Below are 27,683 nucleotides of genomic sequence, written 5' to 3'. Positions count from 1 at the left end.
CAGTCCAAATTCCTGGACTCCGTCTGGGGCAACGGTATGGATTCTGCCTGCCACACTTGTAGCAAGGAGTTTGAGTTTACCCCAGGCTACGAGAACAGCATTTGCCGAACCATTCAGCTCGCATCGTCGCAGACCGTCCAGCAAGAGGATGATATCACACACCCTAGCTTTGATGTCTGTACCTTTCGCTTCATCAACCACTATCTTGGTTGCGTCGACCAGCACAAGCCTCCCATCCCCATCTCGCAGAATACAGAGACTTCTGTGACCTGGAGATATTGCACGGCTATCTGAGTATTGCCTTTTGGCACCCCAAGGTGGGGAGATTTTGCGACAGCTCATTCAGACCCGGGAGATATTTCCACCCTATTGCTCTCCACTGGTACGACGTGCCCTCGGCCTCCCTCGTGGCCTTGTCCGAACCCTGGGAGGCATTGCCGTCAAGGTTCTACAACGGGCTGCTGAGCTCCCTGAGCTCCGGCTGGTTCAAGAGCTTGCCCGTGAGGCTTTCCTACTGTCGGGCCCGTGACGTCATAATCATCAGCAAGGGCCTCGCGGTTTTCAGGGCGTCCCACCTTCTCAAACTTATGCCTAGGAAGACCAGGAACTACCTGTATGGCCCTCCGTTCATGATCAGTCAAGTGGACGACGACCCCGTCGGCAGCGACCCCATGGCAAACCTGGCAGCCAAGACGTATCAGATGGCAAAGAGCACCCTGTTCAACCTCGAGTCGTGGTGGAGATTGCCGGAGAAGTCTCACACGCTTCATGCCGCGCTGCACTGCGTCGGTTCCGGACTAGACTGGGACCGGGATCAACACCTCAAGGCATTGTCTGTGCTGATCGGTGTCACTCCGGAATTCCAAAATGACCCCTTCATCTACATGTATCGAGTTGCGGTTCAATCCATGGCCAAGGGGGACTAATCTCCGCTCCCGATGATACCACTGGGTGTGACGGAGCCGGAACCAGGCGCTCTGTGGCTGCCTCCCCATTCGCGACTTACCTGGGATCTCGGTATTTGCCGGTTCATCGGCATCCACGCGGCTCCTTCTGTCATCAAAGACGGAAGAATTCAGCCAACAGTCCAGTTTGTGGGCATGGCCATAGACTAGGACTACTTTAACCTTAACGAGAACCTCAGGTACTCCGATATATTCTGCCGATCTGTCGCAAAGATCCTGTCAGTTACCGGCAGTGATATGCCCGCATTTCTTCAAGCCATCGGCCGTGCATTTCCCGAATACGAGGACGACGAAATACCCAACCAACAGATCGCTCAGTGGTCTGATGACTGGCATCACCGCTGCGACAACGCGGTTCGTCCTCTGTTGACAAGCTGGTTACAATCTGCCGCGCAGTTCGACTCCGCCGACCCGGCGCCGAATAATCCCCAGCAACTGGCAATAGCGAAGCTGATTATCCGGACCCTGGAGCTCCAATGCTACAGCCCCCAACAATTCGCGCGGCTCCAATGCTACAGCCCCCTACAATTCGCGCGGCTCCGATACACTTGCGATGATATAAGGGCACGCTTGGAGAGATATGGGCGTGTTACGGATGGCATCGCGCAGATCCAGTGCGCCGAGGGCCACCGAGAGATAATCCACCTCACCTGCTGGGAACCCCCCAAGACTAGGGCTGCCAAAGTCTACCGGCTGCCAAAGTCTACCGGCTGCCAGATATCAAGTTCGCCGAAACTGCACGAGGTGGAGTGGGATTTGCGATGTGCGATAGAAAAATCATCGGCAGGATGACATCAGGAGTTCAGCGCCAGTGGTCCAAATGCATTGTCTTTGGTTGCTGCGAAACGGATGCTGCAGACCTGGGGTCTGCAACGTTGGACGAACAATTGCGAGGCCAGCACAACCTTGTATGAACTTTTTCTTGTACCAGTGGTTTTGATAGCTTTGGTTTCTGGTCGTGGACTTGGACGGCGTCTTTGGCGAAGGGGAACTGATAATATAGTAACTAATCAGCCCCTACATTTGGTCACGCATATAATTACCAACCCAATGCGGTTATGTTTTGTACCAGACTTGAACTATCCGAGTTGAACAGAATGCCGAGTGGTATTCTGAAGTCTAGACCTCATCTCAGTGTCTCGATTGACTGAATCGAGCCCGCGCTCTACACACGACGACCCGCTTTGGGATCCAAACGCCAGCACGATCGCGGCAGCGCCACTTGCAACACAACGGATGATGGAGTCATTCTCAGAGACTAGATATGCGGAAAAGCGAACGCAAGAAAATGGGGGCTTTGAATGTGGGCATATGAACTAGTGTGAGGAGGAAACAACGTGGCAACCTTCCAGCGCAGGAACGATCATCTTTCTTCGACGCCCGACACCCTGGGGAAGGCGGTATCCGAACCCGGAAAACGCTAGGGCCCGATTTGGTGTAACTAACAAACATGCCTCACCAAGCGACTAGTTTTCTTTCGTTTGAGGATGAAACGCGGAAGACTATGTAGACCGATTCAGCTACTGAGCAGCCTAAGACCCTCTTTATCGCTTTCATATTAGAGCATAGAATAGGGCATTGAAATTGTGGAGAATGGTTTAGCACTGAATAGCTTAAGACCCGCTTTATCTCTTTGATAGAGTATAGAATAGGGCATTGAAATTGTGGAGAATGGTTTAGCACTGAGCAGCTTACGAGCCTCTGTTAACACCTTGACGACCGTCAAACGAGTCACCTTGTGTATTGCAGCTTTTTTGCTCTGCCTCTTTGACGGCCGTCAAATAGGTGACCCTGTGAGACAGCAAACTGAATACCTACCTAGGCAATGAAACTGGATGATGAATGGAAGATGACTGGATCTCCGATTTGCACTGATCTACACTAGCATGCCCGATAGCTCGCGTTTACCCATGAAAATGTACGGGCCAGCAAAGGGAAAAAGGAAACTGGCAGGACATGTCCATGACTCACAAGGCAGACCTAATCAGGCTAGAAAAGTGAAGTTTTGGAGGGCATTTGTTCTGACAGTCAGGTCCAAGCTCTGGAGCAATGCTTAAATAGGGTGCAGTGCCCCAAGCCAACTCGTCTGTAGTGTCAGGCCCTTCGTCCCCAGGTTTTTCTGCCTGCGTACCTTAGCTACCGCCCCGACCGACCCACTTCCTACTTCCTGCTTTCTACTTCCTGCTTCCTACTTCCTGCTTCCCGCTTTCTACTTCCTACTTACAACTTCACCTGTCGCTCGGCACCGCAGACTGAAAATTTCCCTCGTAACCTGCACTCTTTCCACCTCAACTCCTCACTTTGTGAGCTTCTCGCCGTCAAGATCATCAAGTCGTTGCGCACTGCGAATTCACCGCACCCTTTCACAAATTCAACCCAGAATTCCACACCAAGACACAATGTCTTCTGGCCAGAACGGCTGTGTCCGCAAGTCTCGCGTGTACCCTGTTCATGTTTCGCGCGGCCCTGACCGCCCCATGCCGTCGTCGCCCCTGACTTATCCAAGCTCATTCGACCCGTCAAACTTTCTGACCACACTCAGCCAGGAGGCTTTTCACGATCGCCATGCCAATTTGTGCCTCTGCTGCGGAAAACCCATTGCCTTTCCGGCCGACTGCTGCCGCGACGAGGACTGCAAGGATTGTCATCGTAACAGTTGCCCCTGCCAAGAGTTGAAAGGAAGGGTTGGCCAGCAAGTCAAGGGTTACGCCGATTGCCACCACCCCTTCGAGCTGGCCCCGGCCAACATCGTGCCCTCAGGCGGCCGCCCCGTCGAGACTCGCTGCACCATCGTAGCCAACGCCAACAACCACGTGGCCCAGGGAAAGCACCTCTTCACCATGGCGAACTACACCATGGCGAACTTGCGAATGATTGACGAGGGTCTCGAGAAGATCACCCTCTATGGCAATCCCGACATGCAGGTTCAGGTCAAAGACATCCGCGGAAAGACCACCAAATTCACGCTCTCGCTAGGAGCTGTTCACGATCCCTGGGCTCACGGACTCCGCAACATGGGCGACAACAAGGAGGATTCCGCTGCGGACCTTGTCATGTAAGCAACAACCCTCCCTCCCTTCCCCCCCTCCCCCCCTCCCCCTCCCCTATCCAGAGTATTTTGCTGACTTGTTCACCCCAGCACCAGGCCGTTCATCAAGTACTGCGGCTACAAGGGTCTCGTGGAACGCGCCCAGACCTACGAGTCGAAAAACCTGCCCGACATTGCCTACCTCACGACCGGCATTTATCAGGTGGCTGGGCTGTGCGACCGGGGCACCAAGGAGACGATGAGCCTCAGCGGCGGCAAGGCGCGCACGCAGGCCGAGGTGGTCGTCAAGTTCGGCGTCGCCAAGAAGTGGCCGTCCAACCGCATGCGCCGCGAGCTGGAGTCGACACTGCAGGCGTAGTCGGGCAGCATGTCGGCCGACATCAGCAATATGGTCGCCTTCGCGCTCGGCTCGCTCTCGGGCTGGGACAACGAGAGCGAGCGCCGCCGCCGTAACACGCAGCACGCGGCGCTGCTGACGCTGCACGACTTTTTCGCCGACAGGAAGAAGGCCGACGCTCCACTCCGTCCGCACGCCTCTCGTGGCGCGACCATGGCTGCTCGCCAGGCTGCTGCTCGTCAGGCTGCTGCTCGTCGTGCCGCAACCGCAGCTCCTCGCCTTAATCCTTGCCCTGCTGCTGCTGCTGTTGCTACTACTACTACTGCGGAGACCTCGACTGCTGCTGCTACTGCTGCGGACGCCTCGAACGCTGCCGCCAACATTACTGCGAAGAACTCGAATAACACTGCCGCCAACAAAGACGACGGCGGCAGCAGCAGCGCGTTCCAGTGCCACGTCCAGGACCCTGCGTACAACGAGATAGACAAGGCGTCCCTGGGCCAGGCCGGCGTCTAGGTCCTCGACGACCCGCGCGGCTTTCTCAAGCTCAACAGCGCCAGCGTCGCCGTCGGCATCGCGCCTGACTTCCCGCTCAAGCAGATCGTCGCCGACATTGCGCGCCCGGCCGTCATCATCCGGGATAAATGCTGCCTCTGCGGCAAGGACTGGTGGGTTTCTTTTCTGTCTTGTTTCGTTGCCCTGGCTTTTCTCTCTTGCTTCTCCTTGGTCTACTTTTGCTTCTCCTTGGTCTCCTCTTGCTTCTCCTTGGTCTACTATTGCTTCTCCTTGGTCTACTCTTGCCTTCCCCCCCGTCTTGAAACACTTTGCAACCTGCACACATTGCACACGCACACGCTAACCTATTGGCAACAGCCAGCATCCACCACTTGGACCGCAAGGCGAAAGATGGCGAGGACGAGTGAGTCTCTTCCTGTCTTTCCATTATCTGTCCCTGCCTTTCTCTGCCCCTGCTTCACTCTCTGTGCTCCCTCTCCTCGTCTGAACACACACTTTTCTACTTCACACAACACTATAGAATCAACCCTACCGAAAAGGGGACACTTGCTAACTTTCCAATCAACAACCACCACCAGCAACGGCTCGGACCCCATGACTCCGCGCGTCGCGGCCATGCTCAAGGTCGCGTGTAAAGAGGTCAAGTTCCCCGGCGACGAGCTCGGCGCCTTCGGGGGCCTCATCTACATCCCCAAGTTCATCGTTGGAGCGTTTTGTTTCTGTTTTGGTCTGGGCTACGCGCGGGAGCGGAGGGCTTTGAGTTGAGTGTTGAGGGATCAGGATGTGTCAGAATGAGGCTTGGGGGTTGTCTACCTAGCCTTCTGTAGATGTCTGGTCTGTATTTCCCCTCTTGGGAGGAAATATCGGCGATCCCGAAATGAAACGCATATTATCAGACTGTCTGTCAGCCAAGCACGAGGACGGAAAACTGACCGCCGATTTTGCCTAAATCCACAATCACAATCTTGCAGCGGCGGCCCTGCGCACAGCCTTTTTATAGCTGCTCGTATTAATCTGCCGACGCCGCAGGTGCGATAGATTGCCTGCGGCGACTTTCGGCCAGCCAGAGCTGCCTCCAAGCGAGAGCGCAACGTCGAGCACTTTTGTGCGACAGCCTCGGTTCTTCAGCCCCCAATTTAATTCCTACATATTTCCAATGCAACCCTGTTACAGATTTGTCGTTCCGTGTTTTGCGGCCGGATTGGTTGAATCTCTGCACTTTCCTGCGGGGCCAAAGATTCAGCAAGTGCCGTGGGCTTGGCTTCAAACTTCCTTCAATGTTTTCGCATAGCTGGTTATTGAAGCCTATTTGGCTTGTCGCACAACATCACCTCCGCCGGGCTCAATATTACAACATCAGATGCGTACTTCCTATTTTCTCTGATCCCATATGGCATACTCCCATATGGCATACTGCTCTGATCCCATATGGCATACTGGGATGTGGCACACTGGCTGTCAGGTTTTAGCTTGAGCTGAGTCTTTCAGTAGAGACTCTTGCCAAAAACTGTAGGAAGACTGCAACGTTACTGTAATGGTGGTTGCGACAAGATAGCTGCTGTTGCCAAGAATGCTAGACAACGGGCGTCTGTCTTGTCCGTTGGTGTAGCTATAGCCTGCAGCGAATCTCGTCGCATTCCATTCTGTGGGCAGCAGACATCTTCCTCTTCGCCACGATCGGACGTACGTTTGACCGAACAGAGTTCCATCCGTCCTCTATCAAAACCTCAGCTCATCTGTATGCTATCGTGGATGACCAGTATCCTAGTTCTCCTAGACCCTCAGGCCGCAGCACTCGACAGGAAACGCTCGAGACTTGATCTCAGACTTGAAGCATCTAGGCTCACTGCCGCAACTTCTCAGCTCTTGGCCTTGCTATCCTTCACCGACCCATTTACTTGATGCAACGCCGGCAGTTTCAGTCGCGACGACAGCACCGCATGCTAATATCGTAGCGTCTCAGTTTCAATCATCAGACATCTCGGCTCTATCAAATCCGTTCAGCTCATCGTCGGTCTTGGAATTGGGTTCTCTGGGCAATATGCTAGCAACTAAAACGGCGGCTGTGAGGGATTCGGAGAATCCAAGGCAATCAAATCCCAGGCAATCGAATCCCAGGCAATCAAATCCCAGGCAATCAAATCCCAGGCAATCAAATCCCAGGCAATCAACGAAGATGAACGCAGCTGAGATGAGCTGCAGACAAGGTGCTGCTCAAGGGAGACAGCCCGGCCGTTGTCCTGGCCACCGCGAGGATGTATAAAGAGTCCGTCCGTGATCTCCATCTTGAAAGCATCTTCTGTTCATTCCCCATCACCCCAACACAATCGCACAGTTTAGACGACCCACAAACCTCTCCACCCTCTTTCTCCAACAGACAAAGAACCGCATCCTGCATCTTAACCATGAAGCTCTCCATCATCCCCGTCGTCGCCATGCTGGCCTCAGCCCTGGCCGCCCCCAGCGTCGAGGTTGTCTCGACCGACATGGTCACTCGCGCGACTGCAATCAGCCTCAACGAGACCGAAGGCAAATCTTGCATTTCCTCTCCACTGCTATCCTGCCAAAAAGATTGCAAGAGCCGGCTCTAACAGAACGTTACGGGCAGTCTTCGCCTTCGCCGCCCCAGAGTCGTGCAAGATCCTCAGCTGCATCGAGGTCATTGCTGAGGCTGTGTGCATCACCGCGGCCATCGAGAAGGACGACTGGGCGGGCATCATCAAGTGCGCCAAGAAGAAGGAGGTAAGTAAGCTGATGCGCTCCCTCGGTGTATCTCCCACACAAGTCTCTTGCTTTCTGATTTTCCTGGGCACCATCTCACCAAATCCCTTTCTGGGCGTAATTATCACCACCGATTCACCAGTCGGCGGGTTTCTTACAAACGGTTTCTAAGCATCTCACCCCCCGCCCTCATCCTTTCTCACGGCATCTCACCTCACCCTCTGTCTTCTGACTCTCTGTGGTTTGCTGACGCCGAGTCCGCTACGATCCTAGCTCTGCGGATGCGCTGGCTGCTACAGCAAGCTTGGCGACTTTCTCGAGAAATACGGAATTTGCTGAGCGGCCGCTTTGTCAGCCTGGGTGGCCGGCTGTGCGTGAGTTGGTATGGTTGTCAGACAGTCGCGGGATCATTGATCATTTGTGCGCGTGTGGAGAAAATTCACCTTTGTCGCTCAAGCAAGGCGTGGAGGAGGCAGATTCAGTGTCTGTGATGCACCGTTGATGAAGATGTTGGTTTTGTTTCATTTCATTCATTTGTCTGCTCCTTGGCCGCGCTCGACCTTCGTTTTATGCTAGCTAGGCAAGATACCAAATTGCATGTCAACATGACCTAACCCATTTCCGGCTCTGCACATGAAAACCCAAACGTGCCACCTGTTTAGTTACGGTGTCCCTTTGCTCGGCATGCCACGAAAAAGGGCCGCACCGTCTGCCGGGGCAGCGGAGGGGCGAGGTTGCCGGCCCAGCGGGCTAGCTCAAACGCAGTAAGGAATGCCGTTGATATACCGGCAGTTCCCGGAGCAGATGGCGGTGAGCTGTAGCTGGTGCGAGGCGTTGCAGACATTGATGATATTCTTGCTGCCGTTCCACCCACACTGATAGGTTCCTGTTCAGCAATGTCAGCACGGGAGTAGGCACTGGAGGGGGGCAGGATAGGTGTAGGGGGATACGTGCCTGGGGTGCAGGAGGTGACCGAGGTAGTCTGTGCTGCGCCGAAGGCGGCGAAGGCGATGGCGGCGATGAGGGTCTGAAGCTGCATTTTGGATGGGTTTGGGATGAAAATGGGAGTTTCTAAGTGAATTTGTGTGTGTGTGTGTGTGTGTGTGTGTGTGTGTGTGTGTGTGTTTTTGTGTTTGGTGAGACAGATGAGGCGAAAAAGCTGGAAATATCTGCTCCTTTATACTTGTCGGACTAAACTAGGTGGGACCAGGGGGATCACCCCCGAGAGGGCAAAGAGTGAATGAGCTCGGAGCCTCAAGAATGATCACGGTCTGCTAGTTCCAGTTCCACGGATGGCGGATGCCTAGGCAGCCGTGCCCGGCGCTAGAAGTGAAGTCAGTAAATTCGGAATGTGGTTGCACTCTGCGTAAACCATCACCTACGTTAGGCAAGGCAGTTGGTTGTTGGGTTAGTAAACGACTTCAACTACAACCCCCTCCAATCCACACTCGAGTGCTCTATACGGCAGTCCGTGCGAACCGCGCCGCAGTGGATATGAAGAGGATTTATGCAATGTTGTAATAACGTATTACTGTCACAACATCGACAGTCGTTGGTCAGACTTTGGAGCTAACTAACAACTAACAAAAGCGCCTAGTGGATCCCAGTGTAACCAATTCATTCGGTAGCGGTGAGCTGGGCAACGGCGGGGTTCCGACTATTAGATCCCCACATGGATTAGATGGTGATCCGTAGTATTCCGTGCCGTGATCCCACTTTACAGGAAGCCGCCAGTATGACCTAATAGGTACCTACCTTAAGGTACCTGTAGCTCATAGCGGGGAAGGGCCAGTTGGAGCTCAGTTCCGGTGTTTATGGACCAAATCAGTTCAGCTTCGGTGGCCGTAAGGCTAGTCGCAGAAAATTGTCTAACAATAACAACTCGCGGCTTTTTCCATGCCAAAACAACACAAGAAACAAGAAATGCCGGGTCGGCACCTAGGTGAGGGGTATATAAACGGTAAAGGCACAACAGTACCACTCCCCAACCAAGGTACCTCAAAGATGCACGTGCACTAGAGGGAATCCTTGGCCCCCAATCATACCTGCCGTATGGGCAGGTATGCGCATACTGTACCTGAACCAGTGAAATTCCAGGACGGACACCTTCCTCGATCGGCCATTTGACCGGGATGAGACATGAAAAAATCTGCAACTTTAAATCCCACCCACCTTTAAACCACTTCCAACGCGCGAAAAGTTGCATGCGCTCCTAGCACCTAGTCATGTTAGCACCTAGTCATGTGGCCGCCCGCCTAGAGGCAAACTGTGAAAGAGTGGCACGGGGCTTTACCTAGCGTAATCACGATATGTAAACAAGGTACTAAGCCCGGCAAAAAGGCGGTGTTGGAAACTGTCTGGTCTTGGTAATGGAGGATCTGATACTTCCCTGCGGCCGCTGACTGTGTCGAGCTACTCAGCGGCAAGCGTGCTGTTGCCAGCCAGCGGCAAGTGCACGCGCAGAACACGAGGTTGAGGCTTGCAGCCATGTGGAAATACCAAGTTCCCGAATTCTCTCGATTGGGACATAGCAGCGGATGTCTAGGGTCGATGGCGGTCATCAAAGCGATAAACTCCAGACGCCAAGGGGCTAGGGATGCATGCCTAGGTCGGTGCAGATCTCACCGTCCAGGCAACATCAGCAGGGCGCCGAGGATGAGCCGACTGGAAAACAGTGAGACGCTATGATGAGATGAGGTGGGTTCGTGGGTTCGTTTGAGACGATGTGAAATAATGGGCGGGGGATGTGGTGGATAGAAGAGAAAGCCGCCTACTGCCGCGGATTATTGTCCACTCGGGTGTGCGTAAATGATGGACAGACAGCAGTGCATCGGAAATTGAGACTCACATTAATATGAGTTTCTATTGACCCAGTACCATGAACGGTTATTAGCTTATCACAGCCAGGCCGACAGGAGCAGAGGTGCAAAAAGGCGGCTGTTGTTGAAAGCACGCATTGTGGCAATGCCTCTTCTTGGAGGGGGTTGGTCGGTCTCTGAGTGTGAAGAGTGTGACACTAAGAAAAGGTAGAGAGTGTGAAACTAAGAAAAGGTAGAGAGTGGGAAACTAAGAAAAGGTAGAGTGTTAGAAGCCGGGGCATCGAAAGACTGGGAATGCACAGCCTGTCTGACCATCAAGTGTCTGGGAGCCGGCCGGGTTTATATAGACCGAGCATGGTCTGCAAACTCGGTGCCCCGGGGCAGGGCGGAGACTCAAGACACAGACTCGGGTTGCTAATTAGGGTTGCTAATTAGTCTCGCTCCAAAGATCGCCGGGAATACCCCAATCCTGCCATAGAGAGAATTACGGACCCACAGTACACAAATACTGTAAAGGGGCGAAGAAAGCATACGACAAAACAAGCCAACAAAGTCACCAGTCGGCCAAGAAAACAGCACAAGTGCCACAGCGCCTGAAACCGCGGCGGCCACAGGCCAACCGCTTGCGGCTGCTGTTTTTAGACAGGATTCAGGATTCGAGACTCCATATTGTGTTTCCAGGATCGCCTTCTACAACCCGAGCGCGAGTAACGAGCAATTTCGAGTAGATTATCCCCCAGGCTCTTGCTCTGTGTTACTGGGAATCCTGCAACGGGGCTGGTGGTACGGGTAACAAGACACAGCAGGCGGATGACAACATTTCCGGGAAAAATGGCAATATAGGTATCGCAAAACCAATCTACCTGCTCCAGGCAGCCGCCGCGGGTATATCAGCCGCCGCCGCCAATTTGCAGGCCGGTCCTAGGCCCGGCCGCGCGGCTAGGATTGTCACTGCTCGCATTCTTTGCTCGCATTTGTGCTCGCACCGCTTCGGCGGTGCGTGTCACTATAGAGTTGCAGCATTGTCAGCTTGAGTAGCGTGAGTTGATTGTTTTTCCAATATGTATGGGTCACACGAGGCTCGGTTCTTTTGCAATCGCTGGGACGGCGCCTTGCAACCCGGCTAAAGCAACACCACCACGCCACGCTAAGGGCGCAGCATAGCTATTGCGGGCCACTCGGACGACGTAGAGGCGGTGCTCGAAACACCGCAAGGTTAGGGATTCCACCGCAAGGTTAGGGATTCAGCACTGCCGGCGGTAAACAGCCTCGATCCACCTGAATATGGCCTCACGCCACGTCCATCAACCCGCTGGCTCGAGTCCGAAGTTATTATTATCCTCGGACTCTGTCTTAGGAATAGTGACGACATGCATTCGACGAGTGGAGCAATGAGACGAGAAAAGGGGTATAAAGATCAACCATTTTCCTCATCAGTGTTGCTGTCTTTCTTATCCATCAACCAGACAGTCACCAGCAATCACACAGCAAGCACTTCCACAAACTCTTCAACTCCCAAGCCAAACCAGCTTGATCAGCAACCATGAAGCTCTCCGTCAACATCTTTGTCCTCCTCGCGGCTGCCGCCACCGTCTACGCCTCCCCGGCCATTGACGCGCGCGATGTTGCGGCCAGCGTCAGCGTCCACGAGGGCGAGTTCCTCTTCGTTGGAGCCGACAGGGTGAGTGATTATCCATCAAACCCTCTAGACATGCAAACTGCAGATCATGTGCTAACTTCTCCATCCTAGTCCACGCTCGAGAAGCGCGGCCTCGACGTCGAGGCCCGGTGCAGCGGCTTTCTGCCTCCCCATTCGGACTGCGACCCGGGCAAGTGCCAGTGCATTGGAAACAATGGCTGCTGGTCGTGCAACGGCGGGCGCATGCAGTGCCAGCCGGGACCCGGCTCGGGCCAGTGCTGGACCTAGATTTCTGAGGCATGAGCCACAGGATTCGAAGGCACACCAGCTTTCTCGAGGACGGTGCGAAATGTTCAACACAGGGCACACTTGCAGTTAGAATACAAGGAGCATAGACGGGCAGCTGCTGTGGTGGAGACGGCATGGGCTTTGCACTCAGTCTAGTCTAGAAAATCGCAAGCCGGCTCCAACAGTCGGTATCACACTCTTTACAATTGACGTTCAACACCTGCACAGGCTCTCCGTACTTGGATCCTATCGTGGTGGCCTTTAAGGATGTGATGGAAAAGAATGCCAGTCAACGCCGCTAAGAGAGTTTCGACAACCTGCTGTGTTCCATGGCGACTGACGAGAGACACAAGTGACTAAATCGGACAGATGCAATGCAGCGGTGAAGATATGTAGTTGGAAAAACGATGTAAACCAGGCAGCAATCAACAGAAAGTATGCGTGTAATGTGAGACGAATCTGGGCTCACGAATTTTCTTTCTCCGTGCCTCACCCACGTCACACTGCTCACCTCAGCTTGGGCTCGGCTCATTCCCTGTTCGGGATTTTTGCTCAGGCGGGCTGTTAGATTTTTGAGGTTCTGACCGAGACCGGAATTCGCCGGCAGTCTGACCTGCGGGCATAATTATGCAGGGCAGCCTTTTGGGGTTAATTAGCCCAGGAAGCCCTCCAGGTCTTTTTCAGGGTAAAATGGGGTCCCCAGCTTGCAGGTCCCCAGGACTTACCACCACCGAATCTTACACACAATCAGACTGTTGAGTTGAATCGATTTCGGCCCTACTTTGGTTCAGGCTTCCCAACAGGCTCCCTTAACATGTACTCCTGACTGATAACGTGTGTTGTTGCCCCGGCTCAGCACTCGTACGCCTGTGACTTATTTAACTCTGGGACATCTCAAACTCGACAACTACCTTATTGACCTTGGTGGTATCCACATTCGGTATCGGAATGATGCTCTAAACACCCAAGGGACACTGCAGAGGCAGGGGCTCGTGCAGGTCCCCAGCCCCGCCGCTGATCTGCAAGGCCAGCTGCTCGCTCTGGAAGAGCGCCGACTTGGGACTGTAGGTATCCTTCTCGGTATCGTGAACACACTCAAACGGATTCTTCGACGACGCAAACTCAAATGTCTGATTCACCCACTTGAAGCTGTCGTCCTCGTCCGGGTACCGGTACAGAAAAGTCCCGTGGCTTTTGATGTGAACTGAGAAGCGCTCTTGCTTGGTATTAAGAGGTGGCGGCGCAGGGGATGACAGACTCCCTGCTTTGTCACAAATCAAGGTTGCGCCGTGAAAGTATACGCCGATGGCGTACATTCTCAGATCGTAGGCGGACCTGTCTTTGAAGTCGTCCGAGTTGTCTTCTGCTGCTTGATGAAATCGTCGTCGAGCTTGACCAAGAGTCTGGCGGACATGTCTGCGAGCGGGTTCCGGACCTTTGCCAGCTTGAGCAGGCCCTCTGATTGGGCTTTTGCGAGGTCTTTTTCGAAGTTGTACAGCGTGACGAGGCGCATGTTGTGTGGACCGAACGTCTCGCCCATGATCGAACACAGAACCCTTGCCACCACGAATCCGTGCTCGGGTCTCGCCATGCACCTCTCGAGGAACTCGCCGCTAGTATCTTAGAGGAAGTCCTCGAGTTCGTTGTTCGTCTTGGAATCGGTCGCCTTGAAGTGGTCGCCTTGAAGTGGTCGTACTGGGTGACGCCAGCAACGGCGCTGCCGTCCCACATGAAGCTTGCAATGAAGTTGTTGAGCGGTCCAAAGAACGGCACCTAGGTAGTGCTCTCGCCCTGGTTGATGAATCTCATCAGGCCGTCGACGCCGTCAATCTTCTCAAACATGTCGAGCAAATGGCCGTCACAGAAGGTGTGTTTTAACATGATCCGAAGCTTGACGCCTTGACGTTTACCGTCCATGATGACTTTCTCGATTCGAACGGCATCTTTGAACAAGAGAATGACAGCGCCCTTGGGTGGCATGTTCCCAGCCATGGCGTATTTCAGAAGCCTGAGCTTTCCTGCCTCAGCACGCCCTCGTTGCCCCTGAGAAGCGCACTGTAGTCCTTGTCCGAGAGCGATCCCTTGCTGAGAGCTTCATGGAGTGTCGCATGAACACATAGTTGTGCAAGCCCCCCTCTGGAGAAGACGAAAACACGGCCTTTCGGTCCTGTTGCAACGACTTGTATACCTCGTTCTTGGCTGCCACGGCTGCCCAGTGGGTTTTCGCATCCGAGCTAGTCAGATCTGCCAGGAACTTTGCGTGTGCGTTGACGACCTCGGAGTTGTAAAACACGGCGCTGTGCTCCCTTTATTTGCCGGCGGCCAGCGCGACTCCTGGCGTCTTGGAGGGGTATATTGCAAGATAGTCGTCTCTGAGATCGCTCATGATTCTGAGTGCTCATGATTCTGAGTGTGTGCTTTGCACCTCGATTCGTCTCAGATTACCAGGCTGTGACCTGCAAATCATTTCGCCGGTCTGCAATGCTGCGCCCGGGTTCGCGCAATCGGCAGGGACATATAGCCGGAATTCGGCTTCCCGTAGTGGGGTGAAGCGCCTCAACATCGCGTCCCGGTCGAGCATCAGCGCGGTTTCTTGAGCATCACATCACCTCCGACCTTGGCAAGGGCACCCAAAAGACGAAACATCCCCGAACCAGGCCAGTAAAGGCAATGATGAGACCCCCGACGGCTCCAATGTTAACACTGCCGTTCCTCCTCGCGGTGTACCTAGCCTCCGCGCAGCAGGTCCCCAACTCCACCAGCGGCTGCGCCGAGGAGTCCGCCGCGCAGCCGTCGTGGAACATAGCGGACTGGACGGCAGATTTCAGCGACGTGGAGAACACGGGCGGCAGCGTCATCTTCGAGCTGCGCAACAACGCGGCCAACTATACGACGCTGTGCTTCCAACGCGGCGCGCTGAGCCAGTGCTTCTGGGTCGCGGGCACCGACAGCGACGCCGCCGAAACCTACTTCGCCTTCAACCCGGCCACGTACCGGCTCGGCATCAACCAGACGTGGGCGTGTCCTGGGGCGGCTGCCGCTGCCGCTGCCGCTGCTAACGGTTCAGACCCAACACGGTAATACTGCCCCTTTCCCGATGCCATAGCTGGGGGGTTGGCCATTTCTTTCAAGATTATGTCGTGTGATTACAAATTGGGTCAAAGGTTCTCTGCCCCGGTTCAACCAAATCTCACTCAGCTGACTGTGTAACTCTTCCACGACTCTGCACGCGCGGCGGGCCAGCGGTTGACTCGGATGCAGCAGACGATTCGCGCAACTATTCAACGCCGCCGCGGCCGCCACAGTGCTACAGAACTGCACGGAAGCTGGGGACGACCTTCCCCGGAATGTCATCTGTGGCGCGCGGGGCGGGACCATCTTCGGCTCGCTCACGCCATTGGTTGCTCGGTCGGATGGCTCGACTCGCCGCATCTCGAAAGCAGGAGGTGGGTCTGGAAACGGACTTTGAGAAGTAGGAAGATCTGCTCCGTAGAGGACCGGTGGCTTGGATGCGTGGCTGGCGACTCGGTGTTGTCATATGGAAGACAGGTGTTGCAAGGATATGAAGAACTAAGCGCCGGAAGTCGTGGAGTATTGCAGTTTTCGATTGTCTTTCCGGTGTAACCAAGCGGCAGAAAGCTCTTTCTGTATACGGCCCAGGCATGCAATACTCCCAAAGTCTAAGAAGGTTATTCCTTCCTATTCTGATCAACGACATTGCGATGCTCGCACTCGCAGTTAGGGTTAGGGTTAATTGACTGTCTCTTCAGCTTCCCCAAGTGCTCTTTCCTCGACCACTCGGCGTCAGTAGTAGAAAGCTTGCACTCGCTCATTGCGGAAGGAGGCTCGGGAGGCACCTCCATCTTCTGTGAGCCGGAGACGCTACTCCGCAGCAGACCTAGCAGACTGCGCTACATCCTTGGAAGTGCGTGTCTTCAGGAGCCCTCGGGTGCGTTCGACCTTTGGCCGCCATCACACCCCAATCTTGGCAGTTGCTTCCAGTCCTCAGCCAGGTGCCCTGCAAAATACCCCGCATCGCCAAGGTCTGCAACTAACTACCGCTTCGTCTCGTGGCAAGTGCCAGAAGCATCTCGACAAGGAGCAAACTCTCAGCCGCAGCCGCAAAAGACCCAGACAAGCAAGCCGAGCACCATGAATGTCAGATGCCAATGCGGCTCCGTGTCGTTTGAGACGCCGACGGCGGCCCCGATGTCAGTCTACCACTGCCACTGCACCGAATGCCAGAGGCAGAGTTCGTCGGCCTTTGGCACTAGCGCCATTTTCCCCGCCGACGGGCTCTTCCCCCTCGCGCCCTACCTAGCTGCTCGGCTCAGCTGCTGGACGCGCCCAGCCAAAGACGGCCGCACCATGGACTGCTACTTCTGCAACAAGTGTGGCACCCGGGTCATGCACCGCATTCGCGAGCCCGATGCCACGGAGCGCTCCACCGTGAGCATCAAAGGTGGCCTGATCGACGGCCTCGACTGGCACGGCGCCCACCACATCTACACCCGCAGCGCCGTCGTCCCCATCCCTGAAGGCGCCCGACGCTACGACACAACACCGCCCCCCATGGAGGGCCGGCCCACGGCTGACGGCGCCAAGAGGACCGGCAACGACGGGATCACACCGTGAGCAGACGTCAGACAGGATACAATACCTAACCGGCAAGAGAGGGAAGCAGGGGGCTTTGGTGTATTTGCTCTGCAGTCCCGGGCCTGGGTGCTACTAGCCCTGCCAAGCTGTTCGGCAGCACACTCGTTCCGAGCCTAGTCTAGGCGATTGCGGCCTCAGCCATCCACGACGAGACTATTTGTCGCGTGCTCTGCCTAGCGATGCCGCAATGGCGTCGCCCGGAGCTCCCGCCAATTCGGTCGCGCTGTCGTCCCAGACGCCGTGGGGGTCGCATTCGAATTATTAATGGAGCTTCAATTACCCATTTATCTCCGTGATTACACCGCTCCCCGACTTCGCTTGTCTGTATCGCGTGCATTTGAACCCCCAGCTCGCGCCTTGCCAGTCAGCTTTGTCGACAAATCGTAAGTTCCTGTCTTGTTGGCTTCGCATCCAGACATGTCGTCCACCGTTCCGGCCCCCACCGCCCAGAACGGCCAACGAGCGCCACGCGATCTCAGCAAGGATGTCTTCCTCATGGACCTCCCGGTTCCGCCAGACCAGGCGTGGATCGACCGGCTCGAGGCCCGGTACCCCGGCTTCAAGGTGCGATGGGTGTCGAAAACGTGGGAGTTTACAGCTGGGCCGTTCAGTCCCGGGCAGTTTGAGGGCATCACCATGATGTGCACCTTCATCCCACAGCCAGCCGAGCTGTTGCCAAACATCAGCTACATCCAGCTCACGAGCGCCGGCGCCGACAAGTGGCTATCGCATCCCTTGTACCAAGACCCCAACATCACCTTCTGCACGTCCAACGGGACCCATCCGTAAGTCTCTAGGGGGCTAGATGCCGCTGCTGTACCGCGCCGCGAGCTAAGCGACGACCTAACTGGGCGGGCTTTTCTCTGCAGTCCTCAAATCGCCGAGTGGGTTATCGGCTCGTGGCTGATGATGGGTCACCACTTTCTCGACTACGCAAACCAACAGCGCCAGGGGAGTCAGATACGCCCGAGGCCGGGTGATGTGCGCCAGGTATACGACGCGCCGGGCATGCGGATGGGGATTCTCGGGTACGGCGCCATAGGGCGGCAGGTGGCGCGGCTCGGGCAGGCGCTCGGGATGGAGGTGTTTGCGTACACGCGCACGGAGCGGACAACGGCTGAGGCGCGGCGCGACGACAGCTACTGCGTGCCAGGTACGGGAGACCCAGACGGCTTGATCCCCGCGCGGTGGTTCCACGGCAGCTCGCGCGAGGCCGTCAACGAGTTTTTGGCGCAGGACTTTGATCTGCTGGTCGTGAGCTTGCCCCTGACGGCGGCGACGCGCCACATCCTCGGCCGCGAGCAGTTCGAGATCCTCGCCGCCCACAAGAAGCCCTTTGTGTCCAACATTGCGCGCGGCGGCCACATCGACACGGACGCCATCATTGACGCGCTCGCCACGGGCAAGATCCGCGGTGCCGCTCTCGACGTCACGGACCCGGAGCCGCTGCCCGAAGGCCATCCGCTGTATTCTGCGCCCAACCTGTTTGTCACGCCCCACGTCAGCTGGCAGTCGCCGCACTATTTCCAGCGCGTGCAGGGCATCATAGAGCGGAACCTCGAGAGCCTGAGCACAGGGCAGCCCATGATCAATGTGATGAATCGGGAGCACCACTACTGAGGTACGCGAGAAATGGTTGACCCGCCGCTTTGAAGAGACAGGTCAGGCAGGATATGTACCACAGAGAATAGAAGAGGCTTATTGACTATATCATCCCTTTCTTTGCTGCTGGACCACCCGTTCGTGAATCCCCAGCACCGCCAACCTCCTGTTGGTTCACTGAGGCCCCAGCTCTGATGACGCTTGTGGTTGGTTGATCCTCCGCCGCAGATCCTCCTTCGCCGCACGCACCATTGCTTTCATGTCCACGTCCCAGCAGATGGACTGGCGCGTCTCCATGTCCCGCCGGATGGCGTCAAAGTCAGGCGGCCCGCGGGTGAAACTCGGCTCGCGCCACTCCATCACGTCGGCCGACCGACGGCTGCTTGCCACCAGCCACTGGCACCTCTCGCGGCGGCTGGCGTCGAGGGCCGCGAACGCCGCTTCTAGGCCGGCTGCTCCCCCCGCGGCTAGAGGCTGGGTATCGAGGTCTTCCAGCAGCGACGCCAGAACCGCCACGTCCTCCATGCAGAATCCCGCCCCCGAGCCGTGGTGTGGCGTGCTCGCATGCGCCGCGTCGCCGATGACGAGAACGCGTCCGTGGTTGAAGCATACTAGCGGTCGGTCGAGAAGGTCGAAGAGGCCCCACTAGCAAGTTTTGGATGTGAGTTATGTGCGAGCGAGTGTGACTATCTGCGTGCAGTTGCTGTTCTATGGTCTGTGGCTGGGCGAGACGGCTGTCTCAAACTTTACTGTGAAATCTGGCATCTCACGCAACAAGTCGGGAGTGATGCAACAACAAGTCGGGGGTGATGCAACAACAAGCCGGGAGTGATGCAACAACAAGTCGGGAGTGATACAACGGGCGGAATCAGGGCTGTGGTTTAGGTCAAGGACAATGGACCAGCGGCAAGCAAACGCTAAAAAAAGAAATTAACGCAACGTACCCGGTCCGGCGGCGCCTGCATCATGCCCAGCAGCCGCTGCACATTCTGGCCAAAGCCGCGAAAGTCGCGCACCACGTCCTCACGCGTCGCCGGCAGCGTCAGGCTCGTCTCGCTCGGCCAGCTGCGCGAGCCAGAGTCGACAAAGGCGACCAGGTTAAGGAGCTGCCCCGGGCCGCTGGGGCCGATGGGGAACGTCAGCACGTGCCGGTCGGGGCCCATCTGGTACTCGACGCGGCCCGCCCAGGGCGCATCTGTTCGTTAGCGGATGACTTGTTCGTATGTGTGGTGTTCGTATGTGTGGTGCAGGGGAAGCGGACTCACCCACAGCGACGGCTCCCTGGCGCGCGCCTCGCCCAGCTCCTCGACGACACGGTCCATGGGGATCAGGCAGCGGTACGCGAACTTGCCGCTGTACCCGCACCTCGCATCAACCTCCTCCCCGTTTTTCAGCCCGGCGGCAACGATCTCGCGCGTCCGCGACTTGATCCCGTCGCAGCCCACCACGGCGTCCGCCCGCGCCGTCGTGCCGTCCGAGAACAACATGGTCAGCTTGCCGCCCCCAGCAGGCTGCGTGATCTCGTGCAGCCGCTTGCCGAACCGCACGGCGCCCGCCGGCAGCAGCCGCACCAGCTCGTCCAGGTAGCGCGCGCGGTGCACCGCGCCGTGGCCGTCGGCCGGCGCGTGGATGGTGAAGGCGGGCGCGAGCTCGCGTGCCGCCACAGGCGACGTGCCGTCGAGGAACTCGATCCAGACCGGGCCGGCGGGTGCACCAACCTTACTCTCGGTGCCGGTGCCGGCTGCACTAAACGGAGGCCCGCTGACATGTCTGCCGACGCGGCGGTAGGCAGCCAGCACCCGCTCATCGCACACGTGCATGGCGCGCAGCGCGTTGGACCCGAAGCCCAGCCCTGCGCCCAGCTCGCGGAACTGTGCCGCCTGCTCGTAGATGGTGCACCGGATACGCCGTCGGTCGAGCGCGAGCGCGAGCGTCACGCCCGTGATGCCGCCACCGATGATGGCGATTTCACATCCAGGGGAGTGGCCTGGCGTGTCTGCTTCGTGCTTTGTCATTGGGCTTGCTGGACGCATCAATTGCACTACTCTAATGTGTTCAGATCCAAGCCCTGAATCTTAAGACTACCTCGTGTATGGATTCTACGGGGCTTCCAAGACCAGCCAAGAATTAAAAAATTGCGTTGTGTGAGGGGCTTTTGCTGGGCCGCCCGGTTGTTTGAACGGAACAAGCTCAAAGTGCGGAACGCAACTGCCGAGAGCCGTTCTGTCCCGTCCCCAATCCCACCGGGTCCTCTTCCGATACCCGCCCTGTCAGTAGCTGCGTCCTCGATCAGCTGCCAGCCGGCCTGGTGGAAAGTAACTGGAAGCTGGAGATGACTTCAGCCGTGTTTGCGCAGGCTGTGAGCTGGAATCCTTGTTGCCACATAGCAATATAGGGAGGATAACTGGATTGTTGAGATACAAAGACGTTCCTCAAAACAAGAAAAGGTAATTAGGGGGCTAGCCACAGACCGAGCCCAGTTGAAACCAATCAATACGTCCAAACCACCGATAGCGAGAACTGCCACACACGCCGGAGCGAGTTCCGAGGACGCTCCGACGTCCTGTCCCAGATCGATCTGCACTCGCACCCACATGCAACTTTGCAACCCCTAGAGACTCTACACCACCGCACCGCCCGCCGCCGTGAGCATCTCGGCGCGGCTCTCGAGGAAGCGGCGGTACAGCGGCTTGGGCACTTGGCAGGCGGCGTCCTCCCACACGTCGTACTGCAGCTCCTCCCACAGGTGCAGCTGCTCGAGGAAGTTGCGGTTGGGGTCGACGACGCGGCGGCGCCGCCTGACGTCGCGCAGCACCGCCGCCACAGTGCTCCGGTGCTTGCGCATCAGGTACGCGACCACCACCGTCGGCGACCGTGACACGCCCTCGCTGCAGTGCACGAGCACGCGGCCCGGCTGCGCGGACGCGAACACGTCGTCGTCCCCTCCCTCACCTCCTCCGCTTCCGTAGGGATCGTAATGGCCGTGGCTGCTTGTGCCAGGTGCAAACGCGCCGCCGCCGCGCCCCAGGTAGGCCTGGCCCGACAGCGACGTCTCGGCGGCCTCGCGCAGCTCCTCGGCGGCAAGGATGCGGCGGACCTCGTCGGCGTAGCTGAGCGCGTCGGTCCCCAGCTGCGCGTCGATGAAGTCGCACACGGCCGGCAGGCGGCCCAGCAGGTCAGCCGTCGCCGAGTCGTCGCACGCCACGAACAGGTGCCGCGATGCCGGGACGAGCTTGCGGTGCGCCGGCCCGCTCCATGCCGCCGCCGGCCCGTGTCCGAGGGATACGATGGCCGTGATCCCGTGCCGCATCAGCGTGCCCACGTCGACCGACGACGCCCAGTTGCCGAGGAAGAGCCCCGGTTCGATCTCGGTTAGCGATGGCGTCGTTGCATGCGGAGCTAGGCTGTGGCTGTGGCCGTGGCTGTACGGCCCGTGGTTGTGCGACGGCAGCCACGGCCCCGGGGCGTGGTGATGGCCGGGCAGGGGGGAGAGCGGCATCCTTGTTTCGGTGGGCGAGCTCTTTGCGGGGTCGCGCAGCTAGCCTGTCTTCCGAAGCCGGTCGGTACCAGTATTAGGGGGCGAAAGACGAATGCAGTCAGGTGCCTGTACGTTTTCGGGTCTGTTTTTTTCTCCCCGCTTTCGTCGTGTGGTAGTGACTGGCCGCTTGGTTGAGTGTGCTGTGGTTGGTGGGTGGTGGACTGACTGCAGATGTTGATTTTTCTGGGGATCGAGGTGAATTAAGTCCCGCAAACAAGATATGCCGGCCCGCAGCGCGATGATTATTTTTCCTCCACTTTTCCTCGTCTCTTTTTTTTTTGCGGGGAGGCCGATGGCAATTGATAGGTCCCCGCTGGCGGCCTGCCACGGAGTCACGCACGGCACATGCCTGTGTCCGTCTGTCCGCCTGTCTGTCTGTCCGTGTCTGTCTGTCTGTCTGTCTGTCTGTCTGTCTGTCTGTCCGTCTGTCCGTCTGTCCGTCGTCTGTCTGTCTGTCTGTCCGTCTGTCTATCCGTCTGTTCCCTTCCGACTCCTCTCCGCTGTGTGCCCACTGCACGCGTTGTTGTCCACTCGCTGCGCTGAATTGGGTTGGCCCGCGCATCGAGGTGACGTCGGTGCGTGCACAAACAGAGCAGGCCGCGTCGGACCATGGCTGTGGCGTGCCACAAGGTTTCGCATTCTGCTGCTGCGCTGCGGGCTCCTTGCCGCGCCGCGTCGTGCGAGCTAGCGATAGAGTTGGCCCTAGTCACCTCGACCTCGGCATGTCCTTGTCTCTCTCGGCATCTGCGTCGCCAGCTGTCGGCGCGCTGTCGCTTGTTGGCTCGCACCACCACCATTGGACAGCAATATCTGACCGCTTGCTTTTCTTGACCACGCCCACCATCTATGCTTCCGCCGCCGCGGTCGGGCCTGCCGTGATCAGCTCCGGAATTTCTCGGGCGTTGTGCCTGCCGTGATCAGCTCCAGATTTTCTCGGGCGTTGTGCCCGATAAGGTCCGCGACCCGCTCCGGTTCGCCGACGTCGCCGCTCCCGAGAAAAATAATATGGCGAAAAGCCAATTTTTGGCGTGGTCTCCTGACCAAGGGGGACACAACGGAAGTGATGCGCTCGCTGCTTTGAAATACAATTTCACGTCTATCTGAATTGATAGATGCAAAGAACCCACAAGCCGACGAAGCCCAGGCCCAAGCTCACACATCCTCCAATACCAGCCAGCACAGCACCCAACTCGTAGGTATTCATCTCGGTTCAATATTCCTGTTCAAGGCCAATCGCCATCGACTGCATGACAGCACAGATACATTTAGATCACCCCGACAAGTCTGACACCACCTTTCTACCCCGCCGGGGCTTAACTATGTACACCTTATCCAGCTTCCCGTTCCTCCTCAGAAGCTGGTTCCGAAACCCCAGTCCTTGCAGGCTGAATCTCCCAATGAAGAATCCATCCACCGGACTCTCGGTGGGTGTGACGGGCCATATCTTGGTTGCCTCTTCGTTCATGAACAAATCCCAGCAGTCGGGCTGTGTTCTCGCCGGCAGGTCAAAGACCCAGAAGTTCTCTGTGTCTAGCAAGGCGTGATTAGGGGTTGGGGAGAAGGGGCTGATTGGAAGGGTTGAATCTGATGCATACCGGAGCCATTGGTCACTTTTGCATCCTTCTGGACCGAGACCGACTGCTGTGAAGGGTCGAAGACGAAGGCGCGATCCTCGACGAGTGAACGGGTCATCTTCATGTTTTTTTGGTGTTCGTACAATGTGGCGTTTGAAGACGAGATTTGGAGGAGGAGGGATGTTTTGGGGGACCTTTGCCACTTTGCCTTCTCTTAGGGGGGGAGGGATGCGAGGGTGATAAGCACAGTCAGTAAGGCCCCCAAGGCCGCCGCTTACCTACCTAGAGAAGCGCGAGGGGCTGGCACGGTGGCCGTCGAAGGACGCCACCATGCACAATGAGAGGAGCGAATCCCTATGGCTGAGCAAATTTCCGTCATTATGCGCCGAGCGCGGGGTCAACCAACGCCTTCTGGGGGTGCCGAATCCGAGACAAGGAGCCAGGTGAGTGGTGGGGCCGCATTTTTACAATGAGCGGGCTTCAAATGAAGGTTTAACGCCCGGTGGAAGCGCAGGCAGGTCCTACGCCCCTTTCAAATTTTCCAAAACCACGGCTTCGGCCGTTGCAGCGGGCCCATCCCATTTTTTGCGGTGGTGGCGGGTGTACACTGCCACTCCCTGAATGTTAGGCGCTGGTGGTGCCTGGAGCCTGGAGGCGGCGGCGGTCGAGTCTCAGCCTGACAGAAATGCATTGTTGGAGCAGGTGGCTGCGGCGATGAAGTTTCAGCGCACGGATTTCCGTTGCTGAAGCAAATGGCAATGGCCGGAATCTGAATTCCTGAAGGGTCGCCACATGCCCACTGTCCACAGCCCTTCAGCTTCTTCTCCCACTAGGCGCCTCATGGGCTGAGGCTTTCTCTCATGTTCTTCCTCAAGCCAGGTCTTCCACGAGACCCTCAGTTGAGGGTGTTCTCGGCGAGGCTCTGGGGTCCGTCGAGAGATGGTAGGGGGAAAGATGTTGCCTTAAATTGGCACCTAGGCTCAGTTGTCTCCCCAATCCAGCATTCCATGTACAATTTTGTTTGCTCGAGCAGGCTCTGCTCAAGAGGGACTTCCACACCATTTCAATATTGCCTTTCCGCTTTGAGTTTTTCCTTTCTCGAAGGCCCCCCAGACACTGACGACGTCGGTGAGCCTCGGATTGTACATCTTCGACGGTACACCCCCCTTTCCGACACTGCCAGCCACAACAATGAGCAGCGGCATTGGGCCTGCGTCCACCCATGAGCAACCGGCAGAAGCGTCACCGGTTTCAGAGAGCCCTGCCGGTTATAGTTCGCAGGAACAAGACCCAGACGATGAACCAGAACATTTTCACAGGAGACAGCTGTCCGGTGTTCACCCCGAGAGTGCCTGGGCCCAACAGAATGTCCTGACCTTTGGTTCGTGACGGCATTATAAACTTAGGCTCCATACACAAGAATTAACGACTGATTTGGGTACAGATGGAGGCGGCGTGCGTGGCTATTACAGCCTCCTCCAGCTCCAGAAGCTCTTCGAGTACATCGAAATCGAGGAGAAGGCCCAAAACGAGAGACTAGATGCCATGGAACGGATGCGGCCCGAGGATCTCTCCAGCTTCTCCCCGTGTGGACAACCAAGACACATGTCTCACTGCCCTACGTTCAGACCCTACCTCCCATGTCACTATTTCGATTACATAGGTGGCACATCCACAGGAGCGTAAGTAGCCCCCCCTCCTTAAGCCGTACCTGTTCGTTCCGCCCCCCCCCGCTCCCAAGCCGTACTTGTTCCAAGATTGCTTTTGAAATATCTTCTAACAGACCCCGTCAGCCTAATCACCACCATGTTGGCCAGGTTGCGCATGCCCGTTGAGGACTGCCTCGATGAATACAAGCGCCTAGCAGGTTCAATCTTTGGCAGCCCGAGATGGGTCCACAAGGTAGGGTTTCCCGGCCTAGTCATAAACAAGAACAAGTTCTCGACGGCGAACCTAGAGGGCACAATCAAGGATGTCATCCGTCGAAGGGGAGAAGCTGCCAACGTTCAGGACGAGGCAATGCTCCTCACTACCCAAAAGGGACTATGCCGGGCGTACGTATAGCTCCCTCCTCTGCCTTTCAGCTTGATTCAACTCATTAACTCTTGCCTCCGAGATCCTTTAGGATCATTGTCGTTGATATGTCTGCGCCCAAAGATGGAGGAAGCGGCCGTGTTGATGCCCCGTGGATATTCCGCTCGTACGACAACTTCCACAAGGACACCAAGCCGAAGACGGACCAGGACCACGCCGTTCTTCAACGAGTAGATACAGAATCATTTCTGAATGCTGAGGGGCCACGGAATGCCGGACAGGGTACGAAATTTGCGGCCTGGAAAGTAGCCCGCGCGGCGACGGCGGCTCCCTTGTACTTCAAGCCCCTCGAGGTTGCACTTGACGACGGGGAAGTCGTCAGCCGGAAGACGACCATAGCTCGCCTGACCCGGACGTTTGCAGTAGGCGTCAGAGCCGGTAGCGGCAATGCCGGTAGCAGCACCGCCGCCATTCCAGAGAGGACGGCGCGGTTTACCGACGGCGGCTTTGGGCGCGCCAACAACCCGTCCGAGGAGGTGTTGCGGGAGCTAAAAAGCATCCTAAAGAAGCGCTACAAGAAGATTGGAACATGGGTGAGCATTGGCACAGCGCGGCCAATACCCAAAAGCGACCCCAAGCGGCAGACCCTCCACAACACCACTCTCCTGAGCTACGCAAAACTCGGCGACCCGGAGCCGGTGAACGAGATGATGAAGATGGAAAGCAGAGAGAAGTTTGCCTATTACCGCCTCAACGAGGTCAACGGTCTGCCAGGTGTCGACATGGACGAGTGGCAGCCGAGGCACTCTGGAGAAGCCACCATGGAGAAAATGAAAAATGCCTTTGCCACCTGGGCGTCCGAGGCAGAGAACGTGGAGCGCTTCCAGGAGTGCGCCAGGGCGCTGGTGCGCAACCGCCGCGAGCGTGCCCGCGAGAGCATGTCGCTCTGGGAGCGCTACGCCATGGGCAGGTTCTACTTTTGCCCCGAGAGCGACTGCATCTACGACCCCGACGAGACGTGGCACTACCGGAGCACTTTTGAGCGGCACCTCGGCTCCGTCCACAGGAAGAACGCGGCCGCGATTCGCGACACACTCGACAAGTGTGAATACTGCTGGGAGTATAAGCCGCCTAAGCCTCACAAGTAATTACGTCTAATCAACGTCGCGGCGTGTTTCGGTAATGTTGGGCCGGGCCGGTTTGTGACTTGATAATTATCCCCGGGCTTGAAGGAATCGAGGAATCGGGAGTGAGCAGGGTTGCTGTAAATTGATTAGACGCTGTGGAGTTGACATTTGCATAATCAAGAGCCACTAGATTTAACTGGTATCATCATGTTCCGATCCACACAAGAAATGAACTAGAAACAAGATATAAATTCTCTTATTCCACAGGTGCTGCCCAAAAGCTCCCCACACCTCCTCACCAACGTCAAAATCTACCTTACGAGCTGTGGCTGAGCTGCGAGCGTGACCACCTGAAGCTGCCCCGTGCCTCTGATTGGCGGCGGCTGCAGATATTAGGCAGCGAAGCCATGGGCTGCAGTGCGGCCAACCATTGGGCGTTTCACTGCGCTGCCTGCGCGCTCTCGTCAATCGCACTCGCGTTTTGAACACCACACAACAGTCAACTATCCCACAACCACTAAACATGGCAGCAGCCACACCACAATTGCCGCGCCGTATCGACACTGCGGATTTGGGCAGCAAAGTGAGTGTCCACCTACACAAAAACTTGGCAACTCTCGAGTCGTTGCCGACTGACAATGCGCGACTCATTCCCCCTCCCCAGGCCATGTCAGCCCTGTCAGATGCCAGCACGACTGTCAGGGTAATGGGCTTCGTCCTTTCGAATGGCATCACGCTGCCGTACTATCGCTTCTACCGCCAGAACACCATGCTGCCTATGATGTCCATCGGCCGAAGGCTCAGGGAAAAAGAGCAGC

At 56.7% G+C, this 27,683-nt stretch overlaps 13 protein-coding genes across 13 annotated transcripts; 8 read left to right on the top strand and 5 right to left on the bottom strand.

Annotated features, from left to right (window-relative positions):
- Positions 1-3,364: 3,364 nt before the first annotated feature.
- Positions 3,365-4,372, top strand: B0T26DRAFT_753805 (uncharacterized protein; the record flags this gene model as incomplete). Its single annotated transcript, XM_060445753.1, has 2 exons — positions 3,365-4,020; positions 4,105-4,372. The coding sequence occupies 2 exons, from the start codon at positions 3,365-3,367 to the stop codon at positions 4,370-4,372; spliced, it is 924 nt and encodes a 307-aa protein (XP_060295040.1).
- A 30-nt stretch (positions 4,373-4,402) lies between these two features.
- Positions 4,403-5,632, top strand: B0T26DRAFT_753804 (uncharacterized protein; the record flags this gene model as incomplete). Its single annotated transcript, XM_060445752.1, has 4 exons — positions 4,403-4,807; positions 4,868-5,019; positions 5,229-5,270; positions 5,446-5,632. 4 exons carry the CDS (start codon positions 4,403-4,405, stop codon positions 5,630-5,632), a joined length of 786 nt encoding a protein of 261 aa, XP_060295039.1.
- Positions 5,633-7,474: 1,842 nt separating this feature from the next.
- B0T26DRAFT_651216 (uncharacterized protein) lies at positions 7,475-7,927 on the top strand (the record flags this gene model as incomplete). Its single annotated transcript, XM_060438254.1, has 2 exons — positions 7,475-7,609; positions 7,862-7,927. Coding segments are annotated over 2 exons (201 nt in total), but the record flags the coding sequence as incomplete, so codon positions are not given.
- A 416-nt stretch (positions 7,928-8,343) lies between these two features.
- B0T26DRAFT_753802 (uncharacterized protein) lies at positions 8,344-8,627 on the bottom strand (the record flags this gene model as incomplete). Its single annotated transcript, XM_060445751.1, has 2 exons — positions 8,344-8,446; positions 8,539-8,627. 2 exons carry the CDS (start codon positions 8,625-8,627, stop codon positions 8,344-8,346), a joined length of 192 nt encoding a protein of 63 aa, XP_060295037.1.
- A 3,249-nt stretch (positions 8,628-11,876) lies between these two features.
- Positions 11,877-12,334, top strand: B0T26DRAFT_783103 (uncharacterized protein; the record flags this gene model as incomplete). Its single annotated transcript, XM_060446738.1, has 2 exons — positions 11,877-12,088; positions 12,158-12,334. Exons 1-2 carry the CDS (start codon positions 11,951-11,953, stop codon positions 12,332-12,334), a joined length of 315 nt encoding a protein of 104 aa, XP_060295036.1. The 5' UTR covers positions 11,877-11,950.
- Positions 12,335-13,290: 956 nt separating this feature from the next.
- B0T26DRAFT_873784 (uncharacterized protein) lies at positions 13,291-14,190 on the bottom strand (the record flags this gene model as incomplete). The annotated part of the gene is made up of 2 exons (XM_060448014.1): positions 13,670-14,190; positions 13,291-13,595 (listed from the first exon to the last, which is right to left on the bottom strand). The coding sequence occupies exons 1-2, from the start codon at positions 13,923-13,925 to the stop codon at positions 13,291-13,293; spliced, it is 561 nt and encodes a 186-aa protein (XP_060295035.1). The 5' UTR covers positions 13,926-14,190.
- On the bottom strand, positions 14,108-14,720 carry B0T26DRAFT_753799 (uncharacterized protein; the record flags this gene model as incomplete). The annotated part of the gene is made up of 3 exons (XM_060445750.1): positions 14,108-14,302; positions 14,391-14,609; positions 14,667-14,720. 3 exons carry the CDS (start codon positions 14,718-14,720, stop codon positions 14,108-14,110), a joined length of 468 nt encoding a protein of 155 aa, XP_060295034.1.
- Positions 14,550-15,415, top strand: B0T26DRAFT_873782 (uncharacterized protein; the record flags this gene model as incomplete). Its single annotated transcript, XM_060448013.1, has 1 exon — positions 14,550-15,415. The coding sequence occupies exon 1, from the start codon at positions 15,005-15,007 to the stop codon at positions 15,413-15,415; it is 411 nt and encodes a 136-aa protein (XP_060295033.1). The 5' UTR covers positions 14,550-15,004.
- Positions 15,416-16,486: 1,071 nt separating this feature from the next.
- On the top strand, positions 16,487-16,969 carry B0T26DRAFT_651164 (Mss4-like protein; the record flags this gene model as incomplete). The annotated part of the gene is made up of 1 exon (XM_060438251.1): positions 16,487-16,969. The coding sequence occupies one exon, from the start codon at positions 16,487-16,489 to the stop codon at positions 16,967-16,969; it is 483 nt and encodes a 160-aa protein (XP_060295032.1).
- A 438-nt stretch (positions 16,970-17,407) lies between these two features.
- On the top strand, positions 17,408-18,610 carry B0T26DRAFT_650007 (uncharacterized protein; the record flags this gene model as incomplete). The annotated part of the gene is made up of 2 exons (XM_060438141.1): positions 17,408-17,775; positions 17,860-18,610. The coding sequence occupies 2 exons, from the start codon at positions 17,408-17,410 to the stop codon at positions 18,608-18,610; spliced, it is 1,119 nt and encodes a 372-aa protein (XP_060295031.1).
- A 78-nt stretch (positions 18,611-18,688) lies between these two features.
- On the bottom strand, positions 18,689-20,607 carry B0T26DRAFT_783094 (uncharacterized protein; the record flags this gene model as incomplete). Its single annotated transcript, XM_060446737.1, has 4 exons — positions 18,689-19,237; positions 19,537-19,755; positions 19,858-20,310; positions 20,359-20,607. The coding sequence occupies 4 exons, from the start codon at positions 20,605-20,607 to the stop codon at positions 18,767-18,769; spliced, it is 1,392 nt and encodes a 463-aa protein (XP_060295030.1). The 3' UTR covers positions 18,689-18,766.
- Positions 20,608-21,227: 620 nt separating this feature from the next.
- Positions 21,228-21,971, bottom strand: B0T26DRAFT_600292 (protein-tyrosine phosphatase-like protein; the record flags this gene model as incomplete). Its single annotated transcript, XM_060435719.1, has 2 exons — positions 21,228-21,506; positions 21,690-21,971. Coding segments are annotated over 2 exons (561 nt in total), but the record flags the coding sequence as incomplete, so codon positions are not given.
- Positions 21,972-24,645: 2,674 nt separating this feature from the next.
- On the top strand, positions 24,646-27,130 carry B0T26DRAFT_369693 (acyl transferase/acyl hydrolase/lysophospholipase). Its single transcript, XM_060434660.1, has 4 exons — positions 24,646-25,085; positions 25,149-25,386; positions 25,498-25,758; positions 25,830-27,130. Exons 1-4 carry the CDS (start codon positions 24,896-24,898, stop codon positions 26,884-26,886), a joined length of 1,746 nt encoding a protein of 581 aa, XP_060295028.1. The 5' UTR covers positions 24,646-24,895; the 3' UTR covers positions 26,887-27,130.
- The last annotated feature ends 553 nt before the right edge of the window (positions 27,131-27,683 follow it).

This window comes from Lasiosphaeria miniovina, assembly GCF_030549165.1.
Source record: "Lasiosphaeria miniovina strain SMH2392-1A chromosome Unknown B0T26scaffold_5, whole genome shotgun sequence".
Lineage (NCBI taxonomy): Eukaryota > Fungi > Ascomycota > Sordariomycetes > Sordariales > Lasiosphaeriaceae > Lasiosphaeria > Lasiosphaeria miniovina.
Note: the sequence above shows the minus strand (reverse complement) of the source record. Positions and strands in the feature narration are given on the sequence as shown.